General features: G+C 41.2%; 2 protein-coding genes across 6 annotated transcripts in view; one reads left to right on the forward strand and one right to left on the reverse strand.

The window, feature by feature from the left end:
• Positions 1-15,804, forward strand: part of dmxl2 (Dmx-like 2) — a 45,386-nt gene extending 29,582 nt beyond the window's left edge. Inside the window, exons 37-56 of one of the 5 annotated variants that reach the window (XM_034860258.1) lie at positions 9-139; positions 2,160-2,405; positions 2,722-2,904; positions 3,227-3,310; positions 5,131-5,321; positions 5,469-5,602; positions 5,694-5,779; positions 5,921-6,122; positions 6,699-6,816; positions 8,211-8,276; positions 9,160-9,246; positions 9,519-9,640; positions 10,195-10,333; positions 11,560-11,620; positions 11,774-11,901; positions 12,037-12,114; positions 12,250-12,341; positions 12,447-12,499; positions 12,811-13,028; positions 14,143-15,804. In XM_034860258.1, coding sequence (XP_034716149.1) covers positions 9-139; positions 2,160-2,405; positions 2,722-2,904; positions 3,227-3,310; positions 5,131-5,321; positions 5,469-5,602; positions 5,694-5,779; positions 5,921-6,122; positions 6,699-6,816; positions 8,211-8,276; positions 9,160-9,246; positions 9,519-9,640; positions 10,195-10,333; positions 11,560-11,620; positions 11,774-11,901; positions 12,037-12,114; positions 12,250-12,341; positions 12,447-12,499; positions 12,811-13,028; positions 14,143-14,352 — 2,629 coding nt within the window. In that variant the 3' untranslated portion in view covers positions 14,353-15,804. The remainder of the gene's footprint in view (positions 1-8; positions 140-2,159; positions 2,406-2,721; positions 2,905-3,226; positions 3,311-5,130; positions 5,322-5,468; positions 5,603-5,693; positions 5,780-5,920; positions 6,123-6,698; positions 6,817-8,210; positions 8,277-9,159; positions 9,247-9,518; positions 9,641-10,194; positions 10,334-11,559; positions 11,621-11,773; positions 11,902-12,036; positions 12,115-12,249; positions 12,342-12,446; positions 12,500-12,810; positions 13,029-14,142) is intronic. The other 4 variants (XM_034861088.1, XM_034861884.1, XM_034862680.1 and 1 more) reach the window with 4 other exon arrangements.
• A 355-nt stretch (positions 15,805-16,159) lies between these two features.
• gldn (gliomedin) lies at positions 16,160-21,043 on the reverse strand. Its single transcript, XM_034864670.1, has 10 exons — positions 20,243-21,043; positions 19,757-19,808; positions 19,652-19,669; positions 19,415-19,513; positions 18,815-18,907; positions 18,342-18,458; positions 17,867-17,950; positions 17,644-17,769; positions 17,355-17,505; positions 16,160-17,262 (listed from the first exon to the last, which is right to left on the reverse strand). Exons 1-10 carry the CDS (start codon positions 20,756-20,758, stop codon positions 16,797-16,799), a joined length of 1,722 nt encoding a protein of 573 aa, XP_034720561.1. The 5' UTR covers positions 20,759-21,043; the 3' UTR covers positions 16,160-16,796.
• Between the last annotated feature and the right edge of the window lie 2,629 nt (positions 21,044-23,672).

The following is a 23,672-nucleotide window of genomic DNA, read 5'->3' on the forward strand; positions in this document are numbered from 1 at the left end:
TTTTTCAGCAGCCAAACAGAAACCAACCAGTTCACAGGGATGGTGTACCAGGGCCTGTTGCTCAGTGAGAGGAAACGACTCCGTACAGAAAGCATTGAAGAACATATAACTCCCAACTCTGCTCCTGCACAGTGGCCAGGTAACAGTCGTTGTGTTACCAACCCCTGGCATTTTTGGGGTTAGACTGAGTTAGACTCTTTACTAATGGCAGAAAATAAGAAATTCTATTTAAAAAAGTGACAAATTGATTATCGGGGGATGGCTATTCAAAAACTTTTTGGTTTTTATACTCACAATAATTGTTTTAATGAGATTAAAGATCACTTATAAGCTAAAAACCTCACATAATGCATAGACATGGCAATTTACATATGTGTCAGCATCCAAGACATTATTCAGAGAGAATATGTAAAGCAGAGAGAGCAGAGCAAAGCAGGTAGTCTGTGTTTATGCAGAGGCAGATGGTGTTCTATAATAGGAGCTTCATTTCCTCTGGGAAGGAAACAGAAAGACATAGACTGATCACGCCATCTCGCAAATGTTCTAGAGCCCGACTGATATATCGCTGGGCCAATATTATCGGCCGATATGAGGCATTTCCCGATCTATTGGTATCAGCATTTATAATGGCCGATTAAAAACAAAAAGATGAAATATTCATTCATCACAATCATTTATTATTACAAATAAATGATTCTGATAAATTAATATTGAAAAAATAAAAACGACGACTGTCACCCATGTTATGTGTTGGTGAGTGTTGGCGTTGTATGGTTTGTCCACCAGAGGGCGCTCTACAGCGTCTCATTGGCAACACTGATTGTTTTTTTTTGTTAATGAGTTTTTGTTAAAAGGACTAAGTTTTATATCTTAAGTTTGTATTTTTATACATTTTATTTATTGGAACTTTAATATATGTTGATGTTCCTCTGTTCTGACAATAAAACAAGTTATTAGGGATGAGCGAGTACAGCATTATCTGTATCTGTATCGGTATCTGTTTACCACATAAATTATCTGTATCCGGATCCGTACTCGGACTGGGCGGGGCCTAAACCGGAAGTAGTCAGATTTAAACCGGAAGTGGGTCAGGCTTTCTTGAAATGTGCGGGGCTTTAACCTGTATGTTATTTAAGCATGCAATTAATATGAGTTGATCAGAAATTGTTATATTTATTACTGATTTGAAAACTATTTACATGACAGCATCAAGCTTCAGATCAGTGGTGTTGTCATGGTAACAAACATACTATGTACAGAACGTTTTGCAACACTGAATACAACACATAATGTGTTGGTGTGGGTGGGTGTGTGTGTGTGTGTGTGTGTGTGTGTGTGTGTGTGTGTGTGAGTAAGAGAGAGACACAGAGAGAGAGGGGGCGGGGGGGCAGCTGACAGTAAAAGAAATTATAATCTCCGATGGCAGAGACGCGACGGGAGTTGCATTTAAACCAAGCATCTTGTCTTAAACCCACATTCACCAGAAACCTACTGGTTACTATGTAAGTACTATACACTGAAGTTAAAAACAAAGCTGAAGCTGAAGAAACCCTAAACGTTAACGGAACAGATCCGCAGACCCGATTGACTGCCTGCCTGACGGAGCGGGAGGGAGAGAGAGAGAGCGAGAGGGAGCACATTTCTCCATGTTGTGTGTGTGTGTGTGAGATTGATCCGAGCATGTTTGTAGGCGGGGGGGCGCTGTGATTATCACAGAACGCTGCGCGGCCAGTTGAGGAGTTGTATTTAATCCGAGCACGGATATTGACTCATATTGCTCGTAAAATACTTGTACTCGGCAAAAGTGCTTTATCCGTACCGGATACTCGTTTCAGCCTGGTACTCGGATCACCCCTACAAGTTATTACATTATTTTAGTGAGAGTTCATAAATAACTAATGTTAGGGAAGTCTGTGTATGTTTTTTAACGTGTTCCTGGATTCGTTTTTAAAATATGTATCAGCATATCTGATTTTTAAATAACCAAATATTTGTATCGGTATCGGCCTTAAATCCTTTATCGGTCAGGCTCTAAAATGTTCCATAAATGGGTTCTGTTTTGTGCAGAGATAGTGTTTTGTTCTGTTGAGGAAGTGTTATGCAGTTTCTATCTTTTACTCAAATGCCATATTGTGTGTATGTGTGTCCTCTCTCTGCAGGTGTGTCATCCCTGATTTCTCTGTTGACGTCTGCCAGAGAGGAGGACCAGCCGAGGCTCAACGTGCTGTTGTGTGAAGGGGTCATGGCTGTTTATCTTGCACTGCTCATTCATGGTCTGGGCACTCACAGCAGCAATGAACTCTTCCGCCTTGCAGCACATCCCCTCAACAACCGCATGTGGGCCGCAGTCTTTGGGGGAGGGGCCAAAGTTGTTATTAAGCCAAAGAGGCCTGAGACCCCACCAGGTAGAATGATTACTTTGTTTTTATTTTTTTAGTTACTAATACCTTCATATCCATCATCACCATCATTGTTGTCTTTTGTCTGCCTTCCTGGTCTTTAAAATCTGTCCCTCTCAATTTACTCTTTTCTTGCCCTTGTCCTCTTCATCTGTTGACTTTTTACATTCTGACTTATATGTGATCTAAGGCAATGCTCCTATCGCACTGACCTGTCTACGTAGTTACACATACATACACCTAGTTGTGTCCTGTTGATACTCCTAAGATGCTGCTGCTTTATAGTGTCTTCTGTGAGTGTGCCCTCTGCCCTGTGTCCCAGTGCCAGCTGATTTTGAGGCAGCCAGGCCAGAGGACTCTCAAGAGGCAGGAAGACCTGAGCAGAGCAGCCTCACCCCAAACCCCACTCCTACCCCCAATGACACCCAGCGCCCTAAACGACCCCCTCCTCCCGTTTCAAGGGGAGAGGGGTTGGGCACTGTGGCACAAGCAACTAAAGCCAGCTGTGAGTAACTGGGCTGGTGGATTGCAGTGCTGGTTTGCAGGATTGCAGTGCATGGTAATTGTACAGGTTTGCATTGTTGCAGATGCTTGACTTACCCCCCACCCCCTCTCGTGCAGCTCCTGTTGAATGCCCATGACAAACAACAAAGCTCACTAATGCTATGAATACGTTGTCATCTGTGTTCTATGCTATAAGCCAACAGCTGTGTGTATTTGTGTCTGTGTGTGTATGTGTGTGGGTTTTTGTGTACTGCATTGCATGTACATGTTGTTAATGTCCTCCATGCTCATCTCATTGTGTCATTCCTATTGTGCCATCAAAGCAACAGCTGGGCCTAGCAAGGAGTGTTCAGAGGCCAAGGCTGATCATGCGTCTCAGACTAAATCTGAATCTGAGACTGAACCAGGTACACCTTGAGAGGCTATTAGACAATGAAATACTATTGTAAAGCAGCAACTGCATAAAACATAGTTCTGTTTTGTTTGTTAGTAGTGCTAAATTAAAAAAGAAGTGTGTATGGTTCCAAGTTTCTGGAAATCAGTAGTCTGTAGTCGAGGTAATACCTGTATCATAATCTCATAGTAGCTGTTGTGTGATAGCTGTTTGTCTGTATCAGATTTTTGCAGACAATTTCCTGAGAAGAAGCGCTGTTTACGAGTGTGTTGACTGAACTTGACAATGTTCATTCATATTCATAAGGCCAACATAATCTGTTCTCACATTGTATTTGTGGGGGAGGAAGTTATGGGCTGGCATTTAGACTCAATATCACTGCAGAGTCTAAGATAGCTCTCAGCCAAGAGCCTTTATAGTGTTGGTTAGGGGGATCCTAAATGCCAGCTAGTTGATAGGAATCACTTTGACAAATGTTCAATCTCTGCCCTTTTAAGTCCACGTGCAGAATTACATGCATGTCTTAAAGACAGCCATGCACAAATGTTACACATTTTCTTATAAGAACTCCGGACAAAATCCAACAAATCAGTTGGGACACTGTTCGAAGTTGCCCTTTCACACATGTAGCACAAGACAGGAGATTGTCTATGTCAGGTGCGCTTTCACTTTGTGGAAATTCCCTGTTTGGTTTAGGCGAGGGCTGGCACCTGGGTAGAGGGTAGGACATGACGCAGATTACACTGCGGTCACATAGCTGTTTTTTTTATTTGCTCATAAACAATAATATACAATCAGTACCCGCCTTTACCGACTGAAGTTCCAGTTTGACATTTTTGTTGCCATGTTTGTGTAAATCATCTTCTTCTTCACCCTTTGGATTTTCGGTTAGTTTTAGTAAATGTTGTCAACGCACCCACTCCGTCGCTGTGAATTCTCCGGTCAGTGACCTGCTCTATTCACGTACAGTGTGGACGCAATCGGACATTACGCAGTCTGTGTGCTAGGAAGCTGGCAGGGTAAAATCTGTTTAATGTCCGGTCCAACTGATTCAGACATTTGTGTTCCCACATACAGCTCCTCCGGGTAATGTCTAGATAATATAAGGGTTGCAGTGCAAGGGGCTACAGTTGCCTCTATATCATGTTCCAATAAACACTCATTTTAAAACATAACAAAATAAACATCTTAAAGTCACCAATGTCATTGTGTTTGTCTACCTTAAAGTGCTGTGGATACAAGAAAACGCTTAGCACATGACTGCTGAAAAAATTTGCCATGATTGTTTGATGTGTTTTTTGTGTGTATTTTGTGCCACGCACTACATGAAATGTACACTGATTCAATTATGTTATGGTCTGTGTAGCATCTGTGTCTAACTGCACTGTCTACTCTGGTTTTTGTCTTGTCTTGTTTTGTCTGGTGCGATGCCAGAATTTGTCTCCCAGGATAATGGTGCAGGTTTGTGCACAACTTAGTGTGTAATACCCTGTGCTTCCATCTTAAACTTCTGTATTTGTGCTTTCTGGATATCTTTTTCAACTCTAATACATTTTCTTTTGAGTGCCCTGACTCAAAGTCATAGAACTAAGGGTAAAAGTTTATTATTCAGCTCTGTTGTGTATGGAGGGTATACTGTCCTATGTGTGGGGTGTGGGTGCAGTTCAATTCCTCCTGATCTATTTCTTGACCTTCTTTCGGCTTTAACATGAATCTCAGCTTGACTTAATCATTTGTACAAAAGTGCAGCATACTGCAGTCTGCTGCAAACTGATGTTATCAGAGTTCGGTGTGTTTGAAAGATACCATTTCTTCATTCTTCTCTACCTGCAGTGGCTCCCCCTCAGCCCCCAGCGGAGGATGTGGACCGATACAGACGTAGGTTCAACATGAGGATGCTTGTTCCTGGACGCCCTGTAAAGGAAACACCAGCCACCCCACCTCCTGTGCCCACAGAGAGACCCACATACAGGGAGAAGTTCATTCCCCCAGAGCTGAGCATGTGGGACTACTTTGTGGCCAAAGTAAGGCATTAAATTCTACATATGTGGAGTCGACTAATGAGATCTGTGACTCATACTTGGAAGGCTATTAATAAGTTATTTCTCAATCTTTAACCCTCCATCTGCCTTTTTTCCTTTACTCTTCCCTCATTATTTCCACCCTCTCAGCCCTTCCTGCCGCTGTCAGACAGCAATGCTCTGTGTGACTCAGACGAAAGCGGCGCAGAGGATGACGAAGGTGATGACGACGCCTTCCTTTCTGACACACAGATAACGGAGCACTCTGACCCCAACTCCTACAGGTGGGGCTTGCCCTTTTATATTTTTTTGCTACGTAATTCTAAAACTTTGCTTTAGATTTTAAACTTGCATTTATGTCTGTGTGGTACATAGTTGGTCTCTGATCCGCCTGGTCATGGTGAAACTGGCTCATCACAACGTCAAGAACTTCCTCCCTCTCACTGGCCTTGACTTCACAGGTACACACTATTCTCCCCATTGATCCCAAACAGATCCTTAAATCTAATTAACAGTAAGATCTATTCTTTATGAAGATATTTTAGTGTTATTTGATAATGTATGCAGTATATACTGTAAATCTATATGTGTTTGTGTTACAGACCTGCCAGTCGTCTCCCCTCTTAGCAACGCTGTGTTAAAGACCATTGAGAATTGGGAGCAGCTTCTGCTGGAGCGAATGAACAGCTTTGACGGACCGCCTCCCAACTACATCAACACTTACCCTACTGACCTTAGCGCAGGAGGTGGCCCCGCCATACTCCGACACAAGGCCATGCTGGAGCCAGACAACACACCCTTCAAGTGAGTATTAAATCCTACATACAAGAATATAGATACACTCTCACAAGAACACAAGAACACAAGAACATTTTGCATCATTTTATTTGACTTCAGAAATGATTATGGCAATCCTAACATTAACACTACTACTACACTACTCTAGAAAGAGTGAATGACAACAGATAAAAGGTTTACTGTTTCACCACTGCAATGCTAACGCTAACACAAACTAACTCCTATTCCAAAAGAACTTTAGTATAGTTCAGGAGCCCACCTAGGAACAAAAGATCTATCAAAGAGGATGCACCCAACAATGAGACCAATAAACAAGCATTTAAATACTGTACAGCACCACGTAGGTGGATTATAATCAATGATACATAGGAAAGGAAACTACAATAAAAAAAATGATGTTGGCTTTATTTGCCCTTTCCACCTCAACAATGCATAGATGTGTTTTACATAACACTTAACAGATGTCAATCACTCGTGCCGTATCAGATCATGTCGTCTTCCATTCAATTGAAAATAAACCATGACATAAGTGGATGCCATCATAAGTGACCAACGTATGTTTGTCCATATATTTTCTCCCAGGACAAAGAACCATCAGTCCTTTCCAGCCCGACGTCTTTGGCATTTCCTGGTCAAACAGGAAGTTCTTCAGGAGACTTTGATCCGTTACATCTTTACTAAGAAAAGGAAGCAGAGTGAGGTCAGCAGTCCACATGCATGTACAAATATCTGCTTTTTTTTATTTTATTTGGTGTTCATAAGCCATGGTGATTAAATCCACCATTGTTTTATTTAACAATTGTGTTAGTTCATATTTACACCAGAATTTTTTATTTCCCCTAACACAATTACTGTATTGGCCTAAATACAAGCATTGCCACAAAAACAAACGAGACTATATTCTCATTTTCATTTGTGGGTTTGTCTCACATTTAACTACAAGAGGATTAAAAGTGATCTATAAAACAAAATGACCCTTTTGACTGGTTCTAGTTACTGTCACTAAACTCTAAATTGCCAGGATCGACATTATCAAGATACATTGTGACAGTTCTTGAAAAAAGTAGCTTAAAGATTATCATGACGATGGTGATTGATGACATGTCATAGTCATCAACAACTGACATGCAGCCAAGAAATGTAGTGACAGCATGTCATATTAGAAGACAGCAGAAGACTACAAAATGCAGTCAGAAAAAAAGATGTGAAGTGTGCAAATATGTGACTAAAAACTGGTGTTATTTTTTGAAATACCTAAATAAGAATGTAATGTTGCTGTTTGTTTTTTATAAAAGGTAATTCAAAAGTCAAGGACATTATACTGTAAATGGGCCAATTCAGTATATCTTTTAACTTCACTTTAATTGTTTTTGCACAGCATGCCTATCGCTTGTTACCCATAAGAATGCAAACCAGAAGTTACAAACTATCCACAGTCATTTGCATCGCAAGACACTTAAGTTTGGAGATGGTGATTTATAGAGGCCTTAAACTTTGATCATTTGCCTCAATAAATGAATAATTTGTAATACACAAAGAAGTGCTCACTGAGCGTTTATCTCTCTTGTTGATATGTATTTTCACTGACTGCAGAACGCAGCCGTTCTGCAGTCAGTGTGTGTGTGTGTGTGTGTGTAAAAAAATACACACATTGACTTTAATGGAAACCTAATGACTCCGCCGCCGTTCCGTAACCGATGGAAATTGGGAGTTAGATATCATTATTATGTAATCATTTTTATGACAAACTGCTGCTGTAGCTGCCCATTCACATTTAGACAATAGTCCCATGGATTATGGTCCCAAATGCTTGGTATCCTAATTTTACAAAATGAATTTGCTAACCCGAGTAACCAGATTATTTTTAATTAAACCGTGTGCCCAGATCCATAGTTGATATTTCCACTTATCCGGCTACATGAGGTCAAGTGTGTTTATTCATATTTTATCACTACGTGTACATCAAAGATCATGTCAACCTTTTTACATTTTGTTTTCATTCCATTTTTTATTTTTCTGTGTTTGTGCATGTGTTTTGTCTTGTGCCGTGTTGGTGTGTTCTGTGTCTATATGGCCTGTGTGTGTGTTGTGTAGTCTGTAGAGAACCATATGGACCGTATAAGCCCAAACTGCATAGCAGGAGCTAGCAGTCTCTATAAGGTAGTATCATTTACTGTCCCAGCCACGGTCCTGGCTCTGTCTGTCTGTTTGGGTGAGTCACTGTAAAGCCAAGCTTAAAGGAGCATGAAAGTGCATTAAACACGAAAGTGCATTCAACTTTAAATAAAGTAGTGTGCACCAATTACACAGGCTTTGCATGTTACGGTTAGAGGTAGCACCTTTTGGGCAAAGCTCTTAATGTCTCCTCCCCAGCTTCGCCTGATAGTGACCAGCCATTTTTCTCACAGAAAATCAGGCTCCAAGGCTTAAATCTAACGTCTAATCTCTTCCTTTGACTACACACCTACAGTATGACATCACTCACATAACCTGACATCCGATACCTATCAATAACACGTCTCCCTGTGTTTCTCACTCCTTTCTCCTCTCTAGCTGGAATGATTCTGCTGGGTCCAAAACAGAAGCTCCCCTTAAGAGAGTTGGCACAGACAATAGAACTTCTAACTTGCATGCTCACTGTCAGGGCTGTGAAAGGCTTGCTAACCATTGAAAGTGTTGTCACAAGGAAATCCCAAATCAAAAGTCAAATTTTCAATATTTAATTACCTTTTACATGTGATTACTCATCTCCACCGGTGAATGTGGCTTTGTGCTACCTTTACATAAATATGTTTGTAGTAATTTGATTGCCGAAAGTGTTTTAGAAGTGTGTGTGTATATATATATATATATATATATATATATATATATATATATATATATATATATATATATATATATTATTTATTTTATATATTTTTTTAATTTTTTTTTGTCCTTCTCCTCAAGGAAGAAACGGAATTTATGAACAATAGGCTTAGGAGTCCCCTGCTGTAGCTTTAACCTTTGAACCTTAATGTATTGGTTGTCTTGGCTTTTCCAGGTGGAGGCAGATATGGGCTACCCAGGAGGCAAAGCTAAAATCATTCATAAGGAGTCTGATATAATCATGGCATTTGCCATCAATAAGGTATGTTTTGTGTGTTCATAATTTCCTTATTATTTCCTAGGACGATTTCTGGAAAGAACCATTTAAATTTGTAAATAAGTTTGTAGGTAATTTGTAAGTAAAGGGTAAATACAGATGTTCTGGTACAGCAGCGAATTACATAACCCTATCCAGGAACCGTCCTCTAAAATGTATGTATATACTGTATATATAATTTTCTTTGTATGAAACCTTTGCCAAGTCCACCTTTAATGCTCTTGCTCCCTCCTTGCCCCTCTCTGTCCCTTTTCCAGTCTAACTCCAACGAGATAGTGTTGGCCTCTACTCATGATGTTCAGGAGGTGGACGTGTCTACTCTGGTGGCTGTCCAGCCCTACACCTGGATAGGGGATGACATGGATAAGGAGTCCCGCAGGTAAGATTCAGATCATTTGTGGCATTTGTCTGTTCTCAAAGAAACTATTTTATTCATCAATTTAAGTTCTGCATCAACATTTGGCATGATGCTATATAGCAAGCATTAGAATTGTAGCATGTTCGGGTTTTACACAAACAAAAGTATAAGACAAACTCCAGTCCTAACTACGGATGTCCCGAGCTGATCCTAAGAATCAGGATCAGGGCCGATCTGTCCATATTTTTAATGTATCCTAATTATCCAATACTTACATTAAATGAATGTAAGTATTGGATCGGACTTAGTAACGCCAGATACCTAATGTTAGAGGGGTCAGATTGGAATAGAGGCAAGAAATGTCAATTGTAGCAAAAAACATAAATTAATTTATTATAAATAATTTGTTGGCATTGTTGCATTTTCTGCAGCATTTCTGAGTACAGGTCACATAAATTAAACTGATTATATTGTAAGGAATTATTATATACTGTTTGAAGTAATTTAATGTCTTAAATGTAACTCCCTAAACCCTGCAGACATCCTGTGAAATATAGGCATTGTTTGTTTCACAGCTCTGACGACATAGATCACCGTTCTTCTCAAACCAACATCGCCCAGTCAAGCTCTGTGCCCTTTGCACCACCCCAGATTCCAGTCTCTGCATCCATGCCATGGCTCGGCAGTGGGCAGACCAGCATGGGAGCCAGTGTGGTACGAGTCTATCCGTGCACTAAAAAACACAGATATACAAAAATACAGCCAGACCTGGGTATGCAGATCTCAGTAATAGCCAGTAAGGGGTATCTAAGTTCTATTCTTGAGCCTATACATGGCATAGATATATATGCTATCTTTCTTTTCATAACATCCATTAGATGTTTAAGTAAGATTTTAGATGTAAATTTGATGAAAACATATGTTGCAAAATTAAAAAAGGCAATTTGCCATTTGGATTTAATTCTGCAGTATATGGCTCCCTTCACAATTTCAGGAGAAGTTTGTATTTTTAATTCTTATCAATGTTGAGCCAAACTCAGCCGTGCCGACTAAACATCTGGCCTGCTGAGTCTATGGAGGCTGATATAGAGAGGGTTGTGTGTTTGTATCGAAGAGATGGACACAGATAGCAGCAGCTCTCAGCCGATGACCCAAGGTACAGATTTGCGTCACACTTGCACGTGGCGAGGGTTCTCCATGTCCCAGCCAGTTGATAGATTGTGGTGGTGGTGTGTGATACAATGAGCACGATAGGACAAAGAGTTTCATACAGGTTCAGTGAAATACTGAAGAGGCTTTCTTAAGTGGGCAACAGGGTCTGCTTAGTTACGATCCCAGCCATTTAATGGACTTTGAGTCTATAGCATTGTAGTACTCAACTGTAAGAAGCTACCATAGTAGGACATTGTCCAACACTCCTAATATATGATAGTAAATGTAATAACAAATTAGTGGTAATAAATAGGACTGGGATTGATGGATCATAAAAGAAAAAAAATAGAAAAGGCAACATTTTTTCTAAAGAAAATGTAAGTTAGCTCACTCACACGGAAATATGCAGGCATAAGCACTGAAAACAAGGTAATCGGTCATCTTTGCATATTAATATTCAAAGATTATGGTCACATTCTGTAGTTTTTGTTTTACCCAGTGAACAGTGATGCAGTGCTCAGTGTATAGAACAGAACTCTTTATTTTTTCCAATAAAACAAAACAAAACTCTTCTAATAAAGAAGAATAAATACTTATTTGTTTGTCAATTTTAACAACATCATCAGTGAACATTTGTCAATAAACTGATGAGTGGTACTGTGAGTCCTATTTGCAGGTTTCCCACAGATCACAAATGAAAGTTTTTTATAACTGAATTCATAGACATCTCCTGTCATCTAGACATCATGCATAATAATAAACATAATGTTTTGTTTGTTGTTTTTCAGATCATGAAGAGAAATCTAAACAATGTGAAGAGAATGACATCCCATCCCATATATCAGTATTGTAAGTGCCTACATTGAAGCCTCTGCATAGGAAGTCATCGCCGGTATGCATTTTAATTTTTGTTATTTCTCAATAATTTCTTCCTTCTCTCTTTCTCTGTCTCTCTCTCTCTCTTTTTTTTTCTCTCTCTCTCCCCGTGTGTGCGCATGTTAGACATGACGGGGGCTCAGGACGGTAGTGTGAGAATGTTTGAATGGAACAGACCACAGCAGCTTATTTGCTTCAGACAAGCAGGCAATGCCAGAGTCACCCGGCTGTATTTTAACTCCCAGGGCAATAAGGTACTCACACACACACACACACACACACACACACACACACACACACACATACTGTACACATACACACAACACTGCACCATCTGTGTTTTGTCTATTAGGTGTAATTGTTTTGATTGCTCTGTACTCTGCTTGTAGTGTGGAGTTGCTGACGGAGAGGGTTTCCTCAGTCTCTGGCAAGTCAACCAGACATCCTCCAACCCCAAACCCTACCTGGTGAGGTCACCTCCCACCTCTTTAATCAGCCCCCCCCCCCCCCAGCACACAGCACACATCTTTAGCATCTTTAGACAACAAACTAAATACAAATCATTAAAAGTGATTGTTTTCTTGTCTTGTTCCTACTGTCAGAGTTGGCAGTGCCACACTAAGACCTGTGGTGATTTTGCCTTCATCACGTCCTCAAGTCTCATCGCCACTGCCGGACAGTCCAGTGATAACAGGTTAGCATCTGCAAAGTAGAGCATTACTATTAGACACTTGTGTTAATCTTTCTCTGTGGTTGGTATCAACTGACAAATGTCATCCTTGGTTTACTTTGTCCACAGAAATGTTTGCCTGTGGGATACTCTGATTTCACCTAGCAATACCATGGTCCATGGTAAGAAATCCTAAATGCGTCAAAAAAGCCTAATTTAGGGCGCCTAGATAGCTCACTTGGTAGAGCACGTGCCCATATATAGAGGTTTACTCCTCGACACAGCGGCCGCGGGTTTGACTCCGACCTGCGGCCCTTTGCTGCATGTCATTCTCCCCCTCTCTCTCCCCTTTCATGTCTTCATATGTCATATAAAAATAAATGCCTAAAATGCCCCAAAGATAATCTTAAAAAAAGCGTTATTAATTATTTCCAATATATATCCAGTTGTTTTGTAAGCCAATTTCACATTGTCTTCCAACCCACCCCTACAGCGTTCCCCTGCCATGAGAACGGGGCCACTGTGCTGCAGTATGCTTCTAAACAGCAGCTTCTCATCACTGGAGGACGAAAGGGATTTGTGTGTGTGTTTGATATCCGCCAGAGGCAGCTGCTACACACTTTCCAGGCCCATGACTCAGCCATCAAGGCCCTTGCACTGGATGCCTTTGAGGACTTCTTCGTCACTGGCTCTGCAGAGGGAAACATGAAGGTGCATTCACTCACTGGCCTGAGAAAACACATTTGCAGTCGTACTTTGTGGACAGAGGATTCATTTCTTATTCTAGGTTCAGACCTACTTGGTGAAATCTTAAAATCCTCTCTCATGCTTACATATAATCTATTATTTAAATGTATAGATACATGCAGACTAATTGACTGCTTCATCTGCTTTAACCACACTACATTTTGTTTTAATTTGCTATTGGCTGTAGAGTGTAAAATAGAGTAGTTACATATTATTTGTATTCATATTTATATATAAACATTATTCTTTCTATGCATTTGCTACAAATATTTAGTTTTCAGTTGCATATTATTTATATTCATATTTATATATAAACATTATTCTTTCTATGCATTTGCTACAAATATTTAGTTTTCTCTTATTGATAAATTCACCAAAGTGGCACCACATTTTCTATAAAGATACGTTAAAGTGCCCATCTTATGATAAAAATCTTTTTCAGGGATTTGGTGTTTTTTTGTGTCTCTGGTGTTTCCACCCACATACAAACTTGGAGAAAAAAAACATCTATGCTGTTTTGACTGAGATGGCTAACCGTAGCATGCTAGCTTGTTCCTAATGGCAAAACGCTACTAGAACACACACTAGTTCATCATAATCTCCAAAAGAACTACTTCCATGTCCCTGTTCTGCAGGTATTTCACAAGTGCCCCTCGTTTAGAAGAAGTCTCCCAGCTAATCCTGCCTTGGACTGACCAAAGTTGGAGAAAGAGTTATCTAGCTGATGTGATCTCACCTAGCTACTGTGCGTGTACGACTCCCAACAAAGATAGTATAGAAGTGAGATGTCTCACTCGGAGCATAAAATGGACGCTTTAACCGTTTTGGGGAGGCTTAGCCTTACCTAGCCTCTTATTGCTTGTGATACAATTCTGGTTATGGTGAAGCATTTCTGTCGGTTTTGGGATCACCTGTCAGCTCTTGAAGTTGGAAGCTGTATAATAAAAAGTAGCACTTTGAGAAAGTGTCATAGCACAAAAAATGGAATTTGAAAGCACAGTAGGCTGGTTTGAAGAAAGAAAGAAAAGACACTTAACCCGTGTTCCGTCCTCTCTACCTCTGCTTTCTCTGTCTCCAGGTGTGGAAGTTATCCGGCCATGGACTCATGCACTCTTTTAGCACCGAGCATTCCAAGCAGTCTATCTTCCGCAACATTGGTGCCGGTGTCATGCAGGTGGAAACCCGGCCCGGTAACCGCATCTTCACCTGCGGAGCAGATGGCACCCTAAAGATGAGGGTCCTCCCTGACCGCTACAATATCCCCAGCAGCTTGGTTGACATCCTGTAACGCCTGCTTCCACTTCTGAGGGTCCAAAGAGAAAAGAGGCGGAAAGAAAAAACACAAAAAGCTTACGTAACACTTGCGAGGGATTAATAGTATAATTGATTGGGGAAGAGTTAGTCAAAGGATCACCATGCCTTTGGCATCTTTTAGAGTGTAATGGGTTTACTGTTGATGTAAATCATATGCACAATGGAGAAGGGAGCTGCAAATATTTTTATCCCCCAGAGGCTGAAGGCAAAGTTACAAGAAAAAGGTCTCATACTTGATTTTAAAGCTAGTTTTATTGTAATTTTATTGAAAAATCTCTACTCTTAGAGTGTGTCCATAGGGAAGCTATGCATGTCCTGTTCTCGTTACGCGGTGCAATCACAGGTCTATTGATAGTGCTCTGTAAAAGTGCTCAAGCAAACATTTTAAAAGTGTTTAACTGTTGTCATTTTGTGCCCACAGCTGAAATCTCTTAGCATCTACTGTAACCAGCACTGTGGTTTGTTATTAAGTCAGTGGTTTCCGGTGTGAATCGAGTTGTTGGAATCTGCATTTTGTTTCAATGGTTTTGACCCCCACCCCCTGCCTTTTTGCCCGGCTTTTCTCAGCCCTAATGGAAAAGTTGATGGTGCATTGCTCCTATAGTGACACCCCACCCCACCCTCTTTTCACTTGCTGCCCTTCACCCACTTTGGCCTCTTCTGGTTTGGGCTCGACCCGGCTCGGTTTGGCCCCGTGAGTGTGTGTGTGTCTGTCATCTGTACGCCTGCCCGCCCACCTGCCTTCAAATGCCTGTTTGTGTGGCTGACTCACTGCTAGAACATTCCTGTTTGGACGATGATGTGTTTTACTCCTGTGACTGTGATTTCAATGTTTCCATCTGTCTGGTACAAACCTGAATGCCCCCCCTCACCCCACCCACCTCACCCTCCAGAGCAGAAACACAAAGGTTCACTTCTGGTTTTGCACAAGATATAATTTTTTTTTTTAATTGTATTTAAATTATTTATATGTTTGTGTTTGTTTGGTTAACCATTCCCGTTTAACGTATTGCCTTTCATTTTAGGAATGTAAGGGGTTTTACTGTATCTGACTGGGAGATGTGCAACACAGTCTACTGTACGTTAGTGTGTGTGTTACCTCGCTAGTTGTTTTTACTGTTTTATCCGTAAGGAATAGATATTTGCACTCAAATTCTGAAGACACTAATTGTTTATTTCAAATAAATAGGATATTGAAGAAGAAAATGTTACAAACAAATGAATGTCTGGCTTTATTTGGCCTAGTAGTAAAACGTTTGAAATAGTTTTAATATATAAATTATATAAATATATATATATAAATCCCACAACAGCTTGTACAAACATGAAAGCATTTCTTTATTTTTTGGTTTGTATCATACCAGCTGGATTAGTTGTAACTTTTGTGTATGTATGGTATTTATTAAAGAGATTTGTGTTTCTCTCCTTTCTGCCCACTATGTGTACCGTATGTAGCTTAAGGTGTGTGTGTGTGTGTGTGTGTGTGTGTGTGTGTGTGTGTGTGTGTGTGTGTGTGTGTGTGTGTGTGTGTGTGTGTGTGTGTGTGTGTGTGTGTGTGTGTGTGTGTGTGTGTGTGTGTGTGTGTGTGTGTGTGTGTGTGTGTGTGTGTGTGTGTGTGTGTGTGTGTGTGTGTGTGTGTGTGTGTGTGTGTGTGTCGCTCTCTCTCACTCACACTCTCTCTCTCTCACTGTGTGTGCACGATGATGAAAAATGAGCCAATATCATGGGTAGATGCTTATTAGGGCGCTGGAGGTGTGTGACAAAGAACAGGTCATGGTCAGAGTTTTACCTTTGTAAAGTGAATAAATTCTTTTTATTTTATCAGGGTGAGTTAAAGCTGTGTTGTTGTTTTTCTGTCCAGAGGCATTACCAGCCAGCAGGGACTGTGCTGCTTCATTACAAAGGCGGGTGGACTGTCTATACTGCATGTACAGAATATCAAAGGGGTTAACATGTACATTTATATAAAAATACATACAATAATAGTCATGCAAATACACTAAACAATGTGACAACAAAGTTTGACACAAAAGTCATTTATAAGTTGAATTTGTATAAATTATGAACTGTTTGATACAAAATGATGAAATGTTTTCACACTGTTAGTAACTCCAAAATGTCACATGTAAAATAAGATACAAATACAGCAGTATTTACTTTTAACAATATTACAATAATTACTGACCAAAAACTGTTTTTTTCAGTGAAACTGAATTTTCAACAACCCATTACTGACAGGAATGTTCTACAAGGAAAATAACACTGACACTGAAAATAACAATCTATCTACAATCATATCAAAATATGACCAATATCCAACAATAGAGTAAATACTTGGTAGTCAGCAGGCATTTTCTCTTACTATTTAACAGTCATGTTGTCTGCCGTGTTCGGAGAGTAGGTTTTTTAAATTTTTTATTACTCGTCGGAGATGAAGTGGACCACGTAGAGCCTGACGTAGCTGTGATCCCACACGTAGAGGTGTCTGTCCTTCGGGCTGTAGGAGAGCATTGCCAGCACACCGCCTGGAGACCTCAGGTCAAAGGTCACATTGACTGGCTTTACCTTCAGCAGGTCAAAAGCAAAGGTGACTCTGGTGTCCTTGGTATCTGTGACATACAAGACACCGCAGGCAATGAAGGCGTTGCCGGCCTTGGTGCGGGGGTAGGTGGTGTTTATGTAGGACGTGACGGAGAAGGTCTTCTGGTCCAGCTGGGCCACAGTGATGCTCTCATCCACACTGGAAGCAAAGATCAGCCACAGGCCATTCTCATCTGCTGCCAGTTTGAAGTAGGTCTTGGAGTTGTAGAGCAGGTAAGCGAGGTTGTGGTAAAATGCGTTGTCAATAGTAAGAGTGTGAAGCTTCTTGGTGTGGAAGTCAAATCTGTGAACAAACAAGCAGCCAGTTGTTGACTAGATGGAATGGAAATGATAGCAAAGCTTCTAACTCTGCATTACACCGTACCATCAGCTTACCTGGCAATGCTGGAAGTACCAGCGATGTGATAATAGAAGGAACCGTTGTGAACAGTGTGGCCGCAGCCTTGGTAGAACTTTCTGACATCCACAATGTCGCTGCTGCTGTTATGGAAGGAGGCAATGCTTTTATACTCCTTCACAGCACGACCTGGGAAACAAAGAGCAAAAATGTTCACTGCTAAGAAAACAATGTAAAGCTTATTAGAGCTCCTATAGAAGACGTATAGTGCACACTTTATTCTAACATCCCTGTGTCCATGCTGATGGTCCTTTGTAACCAACCTACCAGAAAAGTGTTCCGCCACCCAAATTCGCTCATCGTTCAGCTGAGCGGTGTCTTTCATCCATGTGCCAAATGTGCTCTCCATCTTTGTCACATTCCTGGGGTTGATCAGAGACTTAATGAGGCAATCTGAGGGGAAACAAAATAACACCAAGCTTAGACCCTTACATCTCTGCCACATGACACATATAGTAGCCTACATGTAGACACTTCTTTGAAAACACACCAGTCTTCTTGGCAAGCTTCCCATGTAGTTTCACAGCCTCCTTTACCGATGTGGTTTCATCATTTGGAATTGCATGTAACAGCCCTGTCAGAAAAAGTTTCATCTCACGTTATTCACTGCGGTCACATACGGTGTGTATTTAACAAAACAATCTTACAAAAAGGACCATGTGTTAAATGTTCTAGAACGTTTTTGTCTTATGTTCTTTGCCAGATGGACCTGCGTGGGTTTTCTTGGATATGTAGCTAAAGTAGACATTCACATTTCCTCACTTAAAGGACTTTTCATTCAAGTCCTTAAACTGCTCAGAAAAATAAATACTATTCCATGACAACTGTCCAAACTGGATTGTGTGCTGCGTATGAAAGCTTCAGACTACACAGTCTTTTCCAGCTACTGTTTCCAAGTCAAGAATGAGTTTTTAATCTGAACTGCAGAGTATGTGTTTGATACAAGTCAACAACGGCCTGTATACCCAGTGTATGAGCAGCATGGAGGTTGGCTCTGTGGTGCCTTGTTCTTGGAGGACCCTGAGGGCCAGGAGGTCCTGGTGGACCAGGAGGTCCTGGGGGACCAGGAGGGCCTGGAGGACCTGTAGAAAGAAGAGAGGACAACGAAGATTTTCGTTCGATTTTGAGAGATTCCTTGTGTCCGGGTTAGCATTCTACCAATCAGATTGGTCATTTGAGTCCGACTGACGGCAGTGCCCGCCTTCCAACCGAGCATGTCAGCTCAACCAAAATAAAGGCCGACAGACCCTCCTACGGCCTTAAACCCTCTGGATGAAAACGTTTAAAAAAAACATCTGATATACTCTGAGTTGTGTCCCAGATCTGGCCATATTAAAGACATTATTGCAACTCTTTGCATCATTTTAATTTAAAGTTATAGATGCAAAATGGTTTAGAGTTATAAGTTATAAACAATGAGTCAAATTTTTTTACTTGCCCTCAATGATGACGTCATTGGATGGTTGTCCCTTCTCTCCCGGCGGACCAGCCTCTCCTTGCTCTCCTTTTTCCCCTGGTTCCCCGTTCTCACCTGACAGAGGACGTAATGCAAAACAGCTCCAAGGTTGCATTCATAAAGTCAATACATGTTTCTCCATTGTGAAAACTATGAATTATTCCATTGATTTCCCAGGGTGAATCATGCGATGAAGTGGGAGAACAGTGGCTAGGAGTTTTACGCTCCATTTAGCTGAAGTTTAAACCCACAGAGATGAATAATATTAGCTGAGAATGTAAGAAAGGAAGCTTTTTCAACCTCTTTGGTCCTCTGCTCTGAATCAAATCTGATGTCATCAGGATAAATTGATAGATGTGTTGTGTGTGTAATGTGTTGGTATGTTTTGATTTTGTGTGTGTACGTGATTTTAAGTGACTGTGCTGATTTTTGGTATTTTGGTATTTCTAACCCCAGGTTATACTTAACCCTTTGACTGTTACATTGTACCCATAGTTCTTCACTAAAATGGCCTCCATTGCTCAAGGCATTGATACAAATGGACGGTAAGAAAAAACAAAATAGAACCTCATCATCCCTTACCTTTTTTTCCTCTTTTCCCATCAGCCCCGGGCAGTCCATTCAGACCGGGGATGCCATCAGTCCCATTGTGGCCGGGCATTCCATCAAGACCAGGCAAACCTACAGTAATACAAAAATGTCCTCACCATGGGCTGAATGGAAAACACATTCAGCTAAGATATGGGTCAGTAAACCACAAAGGAGACATAGAGTAGAGCTAGATCTTTCATTTGGATCCAGAATGAAAGCTTTACTTACCAGGCGGTCCTGGTGGTCCTGCAACGAAAGGTTTGAGGATGTCAGAGAATAAAGGTGATAATTTGGACATGAGCAGGTAGTTTAAAGTACATGAGTAAGACATACCGGCGATGCACACTCCCTTTGTGCTGTTGCAAATGTCGATCAACAATTTGATCTGAAGAGAAAAAGAACCTTTCAAAACATGATTCAAATGTAGCAGCGCAATCAATGTAAGCAACATGGTCAGATTAACCACCATCATTCCATGTACTCTGAAATGCTGGTAAGTACAAGTAAATACAATATAGGAAGATGAACTTGAAGGCCTCGGGATTACATCATAATGCAGGCGTTTTATTTCATATTGTGCCAGAATACAGAATAAGCAAACAAATTTGCAATTAATTGACCACAAGTTGGAGCTGGAAGCTTCCGACTCCCTAATGGTCATGGGCCCCAGGACCGGTCTCCATTTGGACCCGTTGGTGATGCAGCATTAGTCGGCGATAGATAATGTAAGCTACTATAGACTGTGTACCTTATTTATAAATCAAATGTTTTAGCACTCATATAGTCACATCCAATCCACCAGCAGGTTTCTCATCTCACCGGGACCATGGAGTAAGTCATCATCATCATCATGTCATCCTGCACGTGTGCCTTGTGGTAACTCTGGCCGTGTCGGTGCTTGCGCTTCATTTCATCCTTCATCTTCTTTTCTGCTTCCTCTCCCACCTCCTGGCTGACCTCCTGTCCCTCCTCCTGCTGCAGCTCCAACTCCTTCTCCAGCTCTTCACTTCTCTTATTCCTGGAGTACTGGTATTGGTATTGGGGATGTTCCCCTGCACTCGCCCGCATCCCTGCCGCTCCTCTCGGCACCTCCTGGATGAACTCCACCACGGAGCTCTGCTCCACCTCAGTCAGCTTCACCTCTGTCTGCTCCAGCAAGACGCGTTGCTGATTCTGCTGGACCAAGAGCACAAGGAGGCCCACAGAGTTCATCAAAGCCACAACGCATGTCCCGTACAGCACCACGCGCTGAGGGAGAGTCATACTGGGGGTCGGGATCCACATTGTTACCACTTCAGCTCCTCTTCTCTGAGGGTCACCCACCACCTTCAGCATTCACAGGGGAATACAATTCTAACACAGCAGTGAAAATAATAGGGCAAAAGTCAAAAGGGAGAGTGAAAGGCTAAGTTTTATGACCTTGTAGTCCAAGAAGCTGCCACCAAAAATCAAACCAAACTAAAACCAACAGGAAGGAATTCGAGGTCCTGTCCAGATCATTAAAAGCTCCGAATAGAGTCCAGTCAGCTTCAGTGTCTGAGCTCCAAGCGGGTGGTCTATCTGAAGGCAGAATGGTAAATACAGTGCCTGTTGTGTTCTTCGCCAAGTAGAAAAGGGGTTGTGTATATGTATGTGTCTATGTGTATGTGTGTGTGTGTGTGTGTGCATGTGAGTGTGTGTGTGCGCGCGCACACTTGCAAACCAGTAATGTAGGAGTGGGCATTACAATCTTCTGGGCTTGTCTGGGAAGAAACCCCCGCCTGTTCGGTCACCTGATTTATATTCAGCACAACCCATTCTACTGCAGCGCCGTGGGCACACTGACATCACACACACACACACACACACACACACACACACACACACACACACACACACACACACACACACACACACATACACAGAGGCATGCACAAATGTATGATGTACGCACAAAAGCACTCACATGCATAACACATGAAAGCATGCATTACACCAGACTAACTGACTGGGCATTGATGTTTACATACGTGTACACATTGTTATTATTATTATTATTATTATTATTATTATTATTATTATTACAACTAAACTAATCTTGAATGAAAAGAAAATGCATGACATCAAAGTGCATTAACATCACTACAGTTTCCACTGAGTTGGTTCATGTCCTCTCTTCCCCAACTCCAGTTTTGTCCCTTTATTTCTCCCCGGGCGATAATCCGTGTCACTTCCTCACAACTTCCATCCACCAACTGCAACAATGACCCATTTCTACATTTGTATTGGTTTGATTCGGGCCAAAAAGTGAGAATATACTGAATAAAATGCATTTAAAGCATTCTTGACTGTGAAAGGGAGTTAATATTGTCTCTTTTGAGTGTAGGTGTAGTTGGCCCATTTTCTGTAATCACTGAAGTAAGCACTTCAATAACAATGTTGTTTCAAGAAGTCGGCTAATTGGCCTCATTGATGACATGGAGCAGTGCAGGATTTATGCAGCTGACCCACATGCTTCTGCAACCATGTAACTTTTGCCCTCACACACACACATGCATGCACGCACTCACGGACGCACGCACGCACACACACAAAGTAAGGTAGAGGTAGAGAGGGTAGACATGCAACATTACTGTTAGATTCCAGTCCTGAGCTCTGTTGGGGTCTGTAGTGTAGGCCACTGCCTGAAGCTATGGGTCACTGACAGCTGGTTGTTTACAGCTTGAATTGCTCCAGCAGATGTGTAGAAGTATACGCACGTACTGTACAATCTTAAGTGCGTTGAGGTCGTTCCTTTGTTGTCTCTCATTCACTGTTCTCTGAGTTCGACCAGTTAAGACTGGGGACAAAAAGCAGAGCAAAAGCAACCATTTCTTACATGGATCTCTGATTCCAATGTCTCCAATATTTTACATTTGAACACTGTGATGTTTTCAACACTGATAAATGATTCAGCCAAAGTGAGGATCCATTACAATGAACCCTATGGTGTAAATATGTCAGTATGCCCTCAGAATCTTCCCCTCCTCTGGTCTCTTGTTGAACTTTTCTGGTCCTGTTTCCTCCTTTCTGCGGTGCAGCTGCTGGGGGAGTGGCCTTATCTCTCACCTTAGCACCGGGCTGAGGGGTCCAACTCCATCCTGCTGCTGCAGGCCAAGGACAGCCAGATGACCCGAGGGTCTTCCTACAAACTTTATCCTCCCAACTGCTTCTTTTCTCTGTCCAAGAGTCTTTTTTTCTTTACACTGCTATCTATGAAGTTTCCCAAGGTAAACACGGCATGCCACAATTGGGTAAAATCATTAAGAGTACACAAACTATGAATTGGAAATGAATCTTTAAAATGGTATCCTTAATAAAATCAAAAAAAGCCAATAATAAAAGATAAGAAACAGACCTTTTTATGATGAAAGTGTCTTGTGAAAGAAGTGGTGGAGAGTCTAACCCTGCAATGCTCCTTTAAAAAGGAATAGTGAGATTAATCCCTCAAGGTTGTTCAGGCAGGTCACATTGTATAAAGCCTGTATGTATTGTCTGCTCGACTCCCTTGTGCGGCATGTGCTGCCTCATATTACACTCAGTTCAGACATCATACATGTTTTGACATTTAGCCACTTTCCATTTAGCTTTCTATCAATCGTGTTTGTTCACTTCTAAACAACTCCCTACACATCTGGTGGAGACAAAGATGTCGTTGACCACAACACAAAGCACAGACACAAGGTTACATTAACTTCTGTTTTGGGGAGAAACAGGGTAGGGTAGGGTGGGGGGGGTTGTTGCTGGTTAATCATGCAGAACAATCTAGTCCGAGCCATCATACAGGGCATCTTTATCAAGGCAGGGCCTCAGCACACAGTCGGCCATTTCAACTATGCACATTCTTGAACTCAAATGTGGGCGGCGAGTGAATTCACAGAGTCCTTTATACAGAATGAGCTGATGGAACAAAGGCAGAGACAAACAGAATTGGCTTTGTCACAAATTGCAAAATAAAAATAAAATAAAACATCCACCGGCTTAAAATTGAGTAGAGGTAGGAGACACAGTTGACAGAGCTCATACATCATAGAAGTCAATGTGCAAAAAAGGGCCGACTAACCAAAAGTATACCTTCAACAAGCGTATTACTTAAATAAAAATGAGACTATGAATATAAATATGAAATATATTTTAAAAAATGTGAATTTCTTTAAATTTCTTTTCTTACACACACATTTTGTCTTTAAACACTTGAGGATAAAGTCTTGGATAAAATATTTCTTAAGTT

This window comes from Etheostoma cragini, chromosome 1, assembly GCF_013103735.1.
Source record: "Etheostoma cragini isolate CJK2018 chromosome 1, CSU_Ecrag_1.0, whole genome shotgun sequence".
Taxonomy (NCBI): Eukaryota; Metazoa; Chordata; class Actinopteri; order Perciformes; family Percidae; genus Etheostoma; species Etheostoma cragini.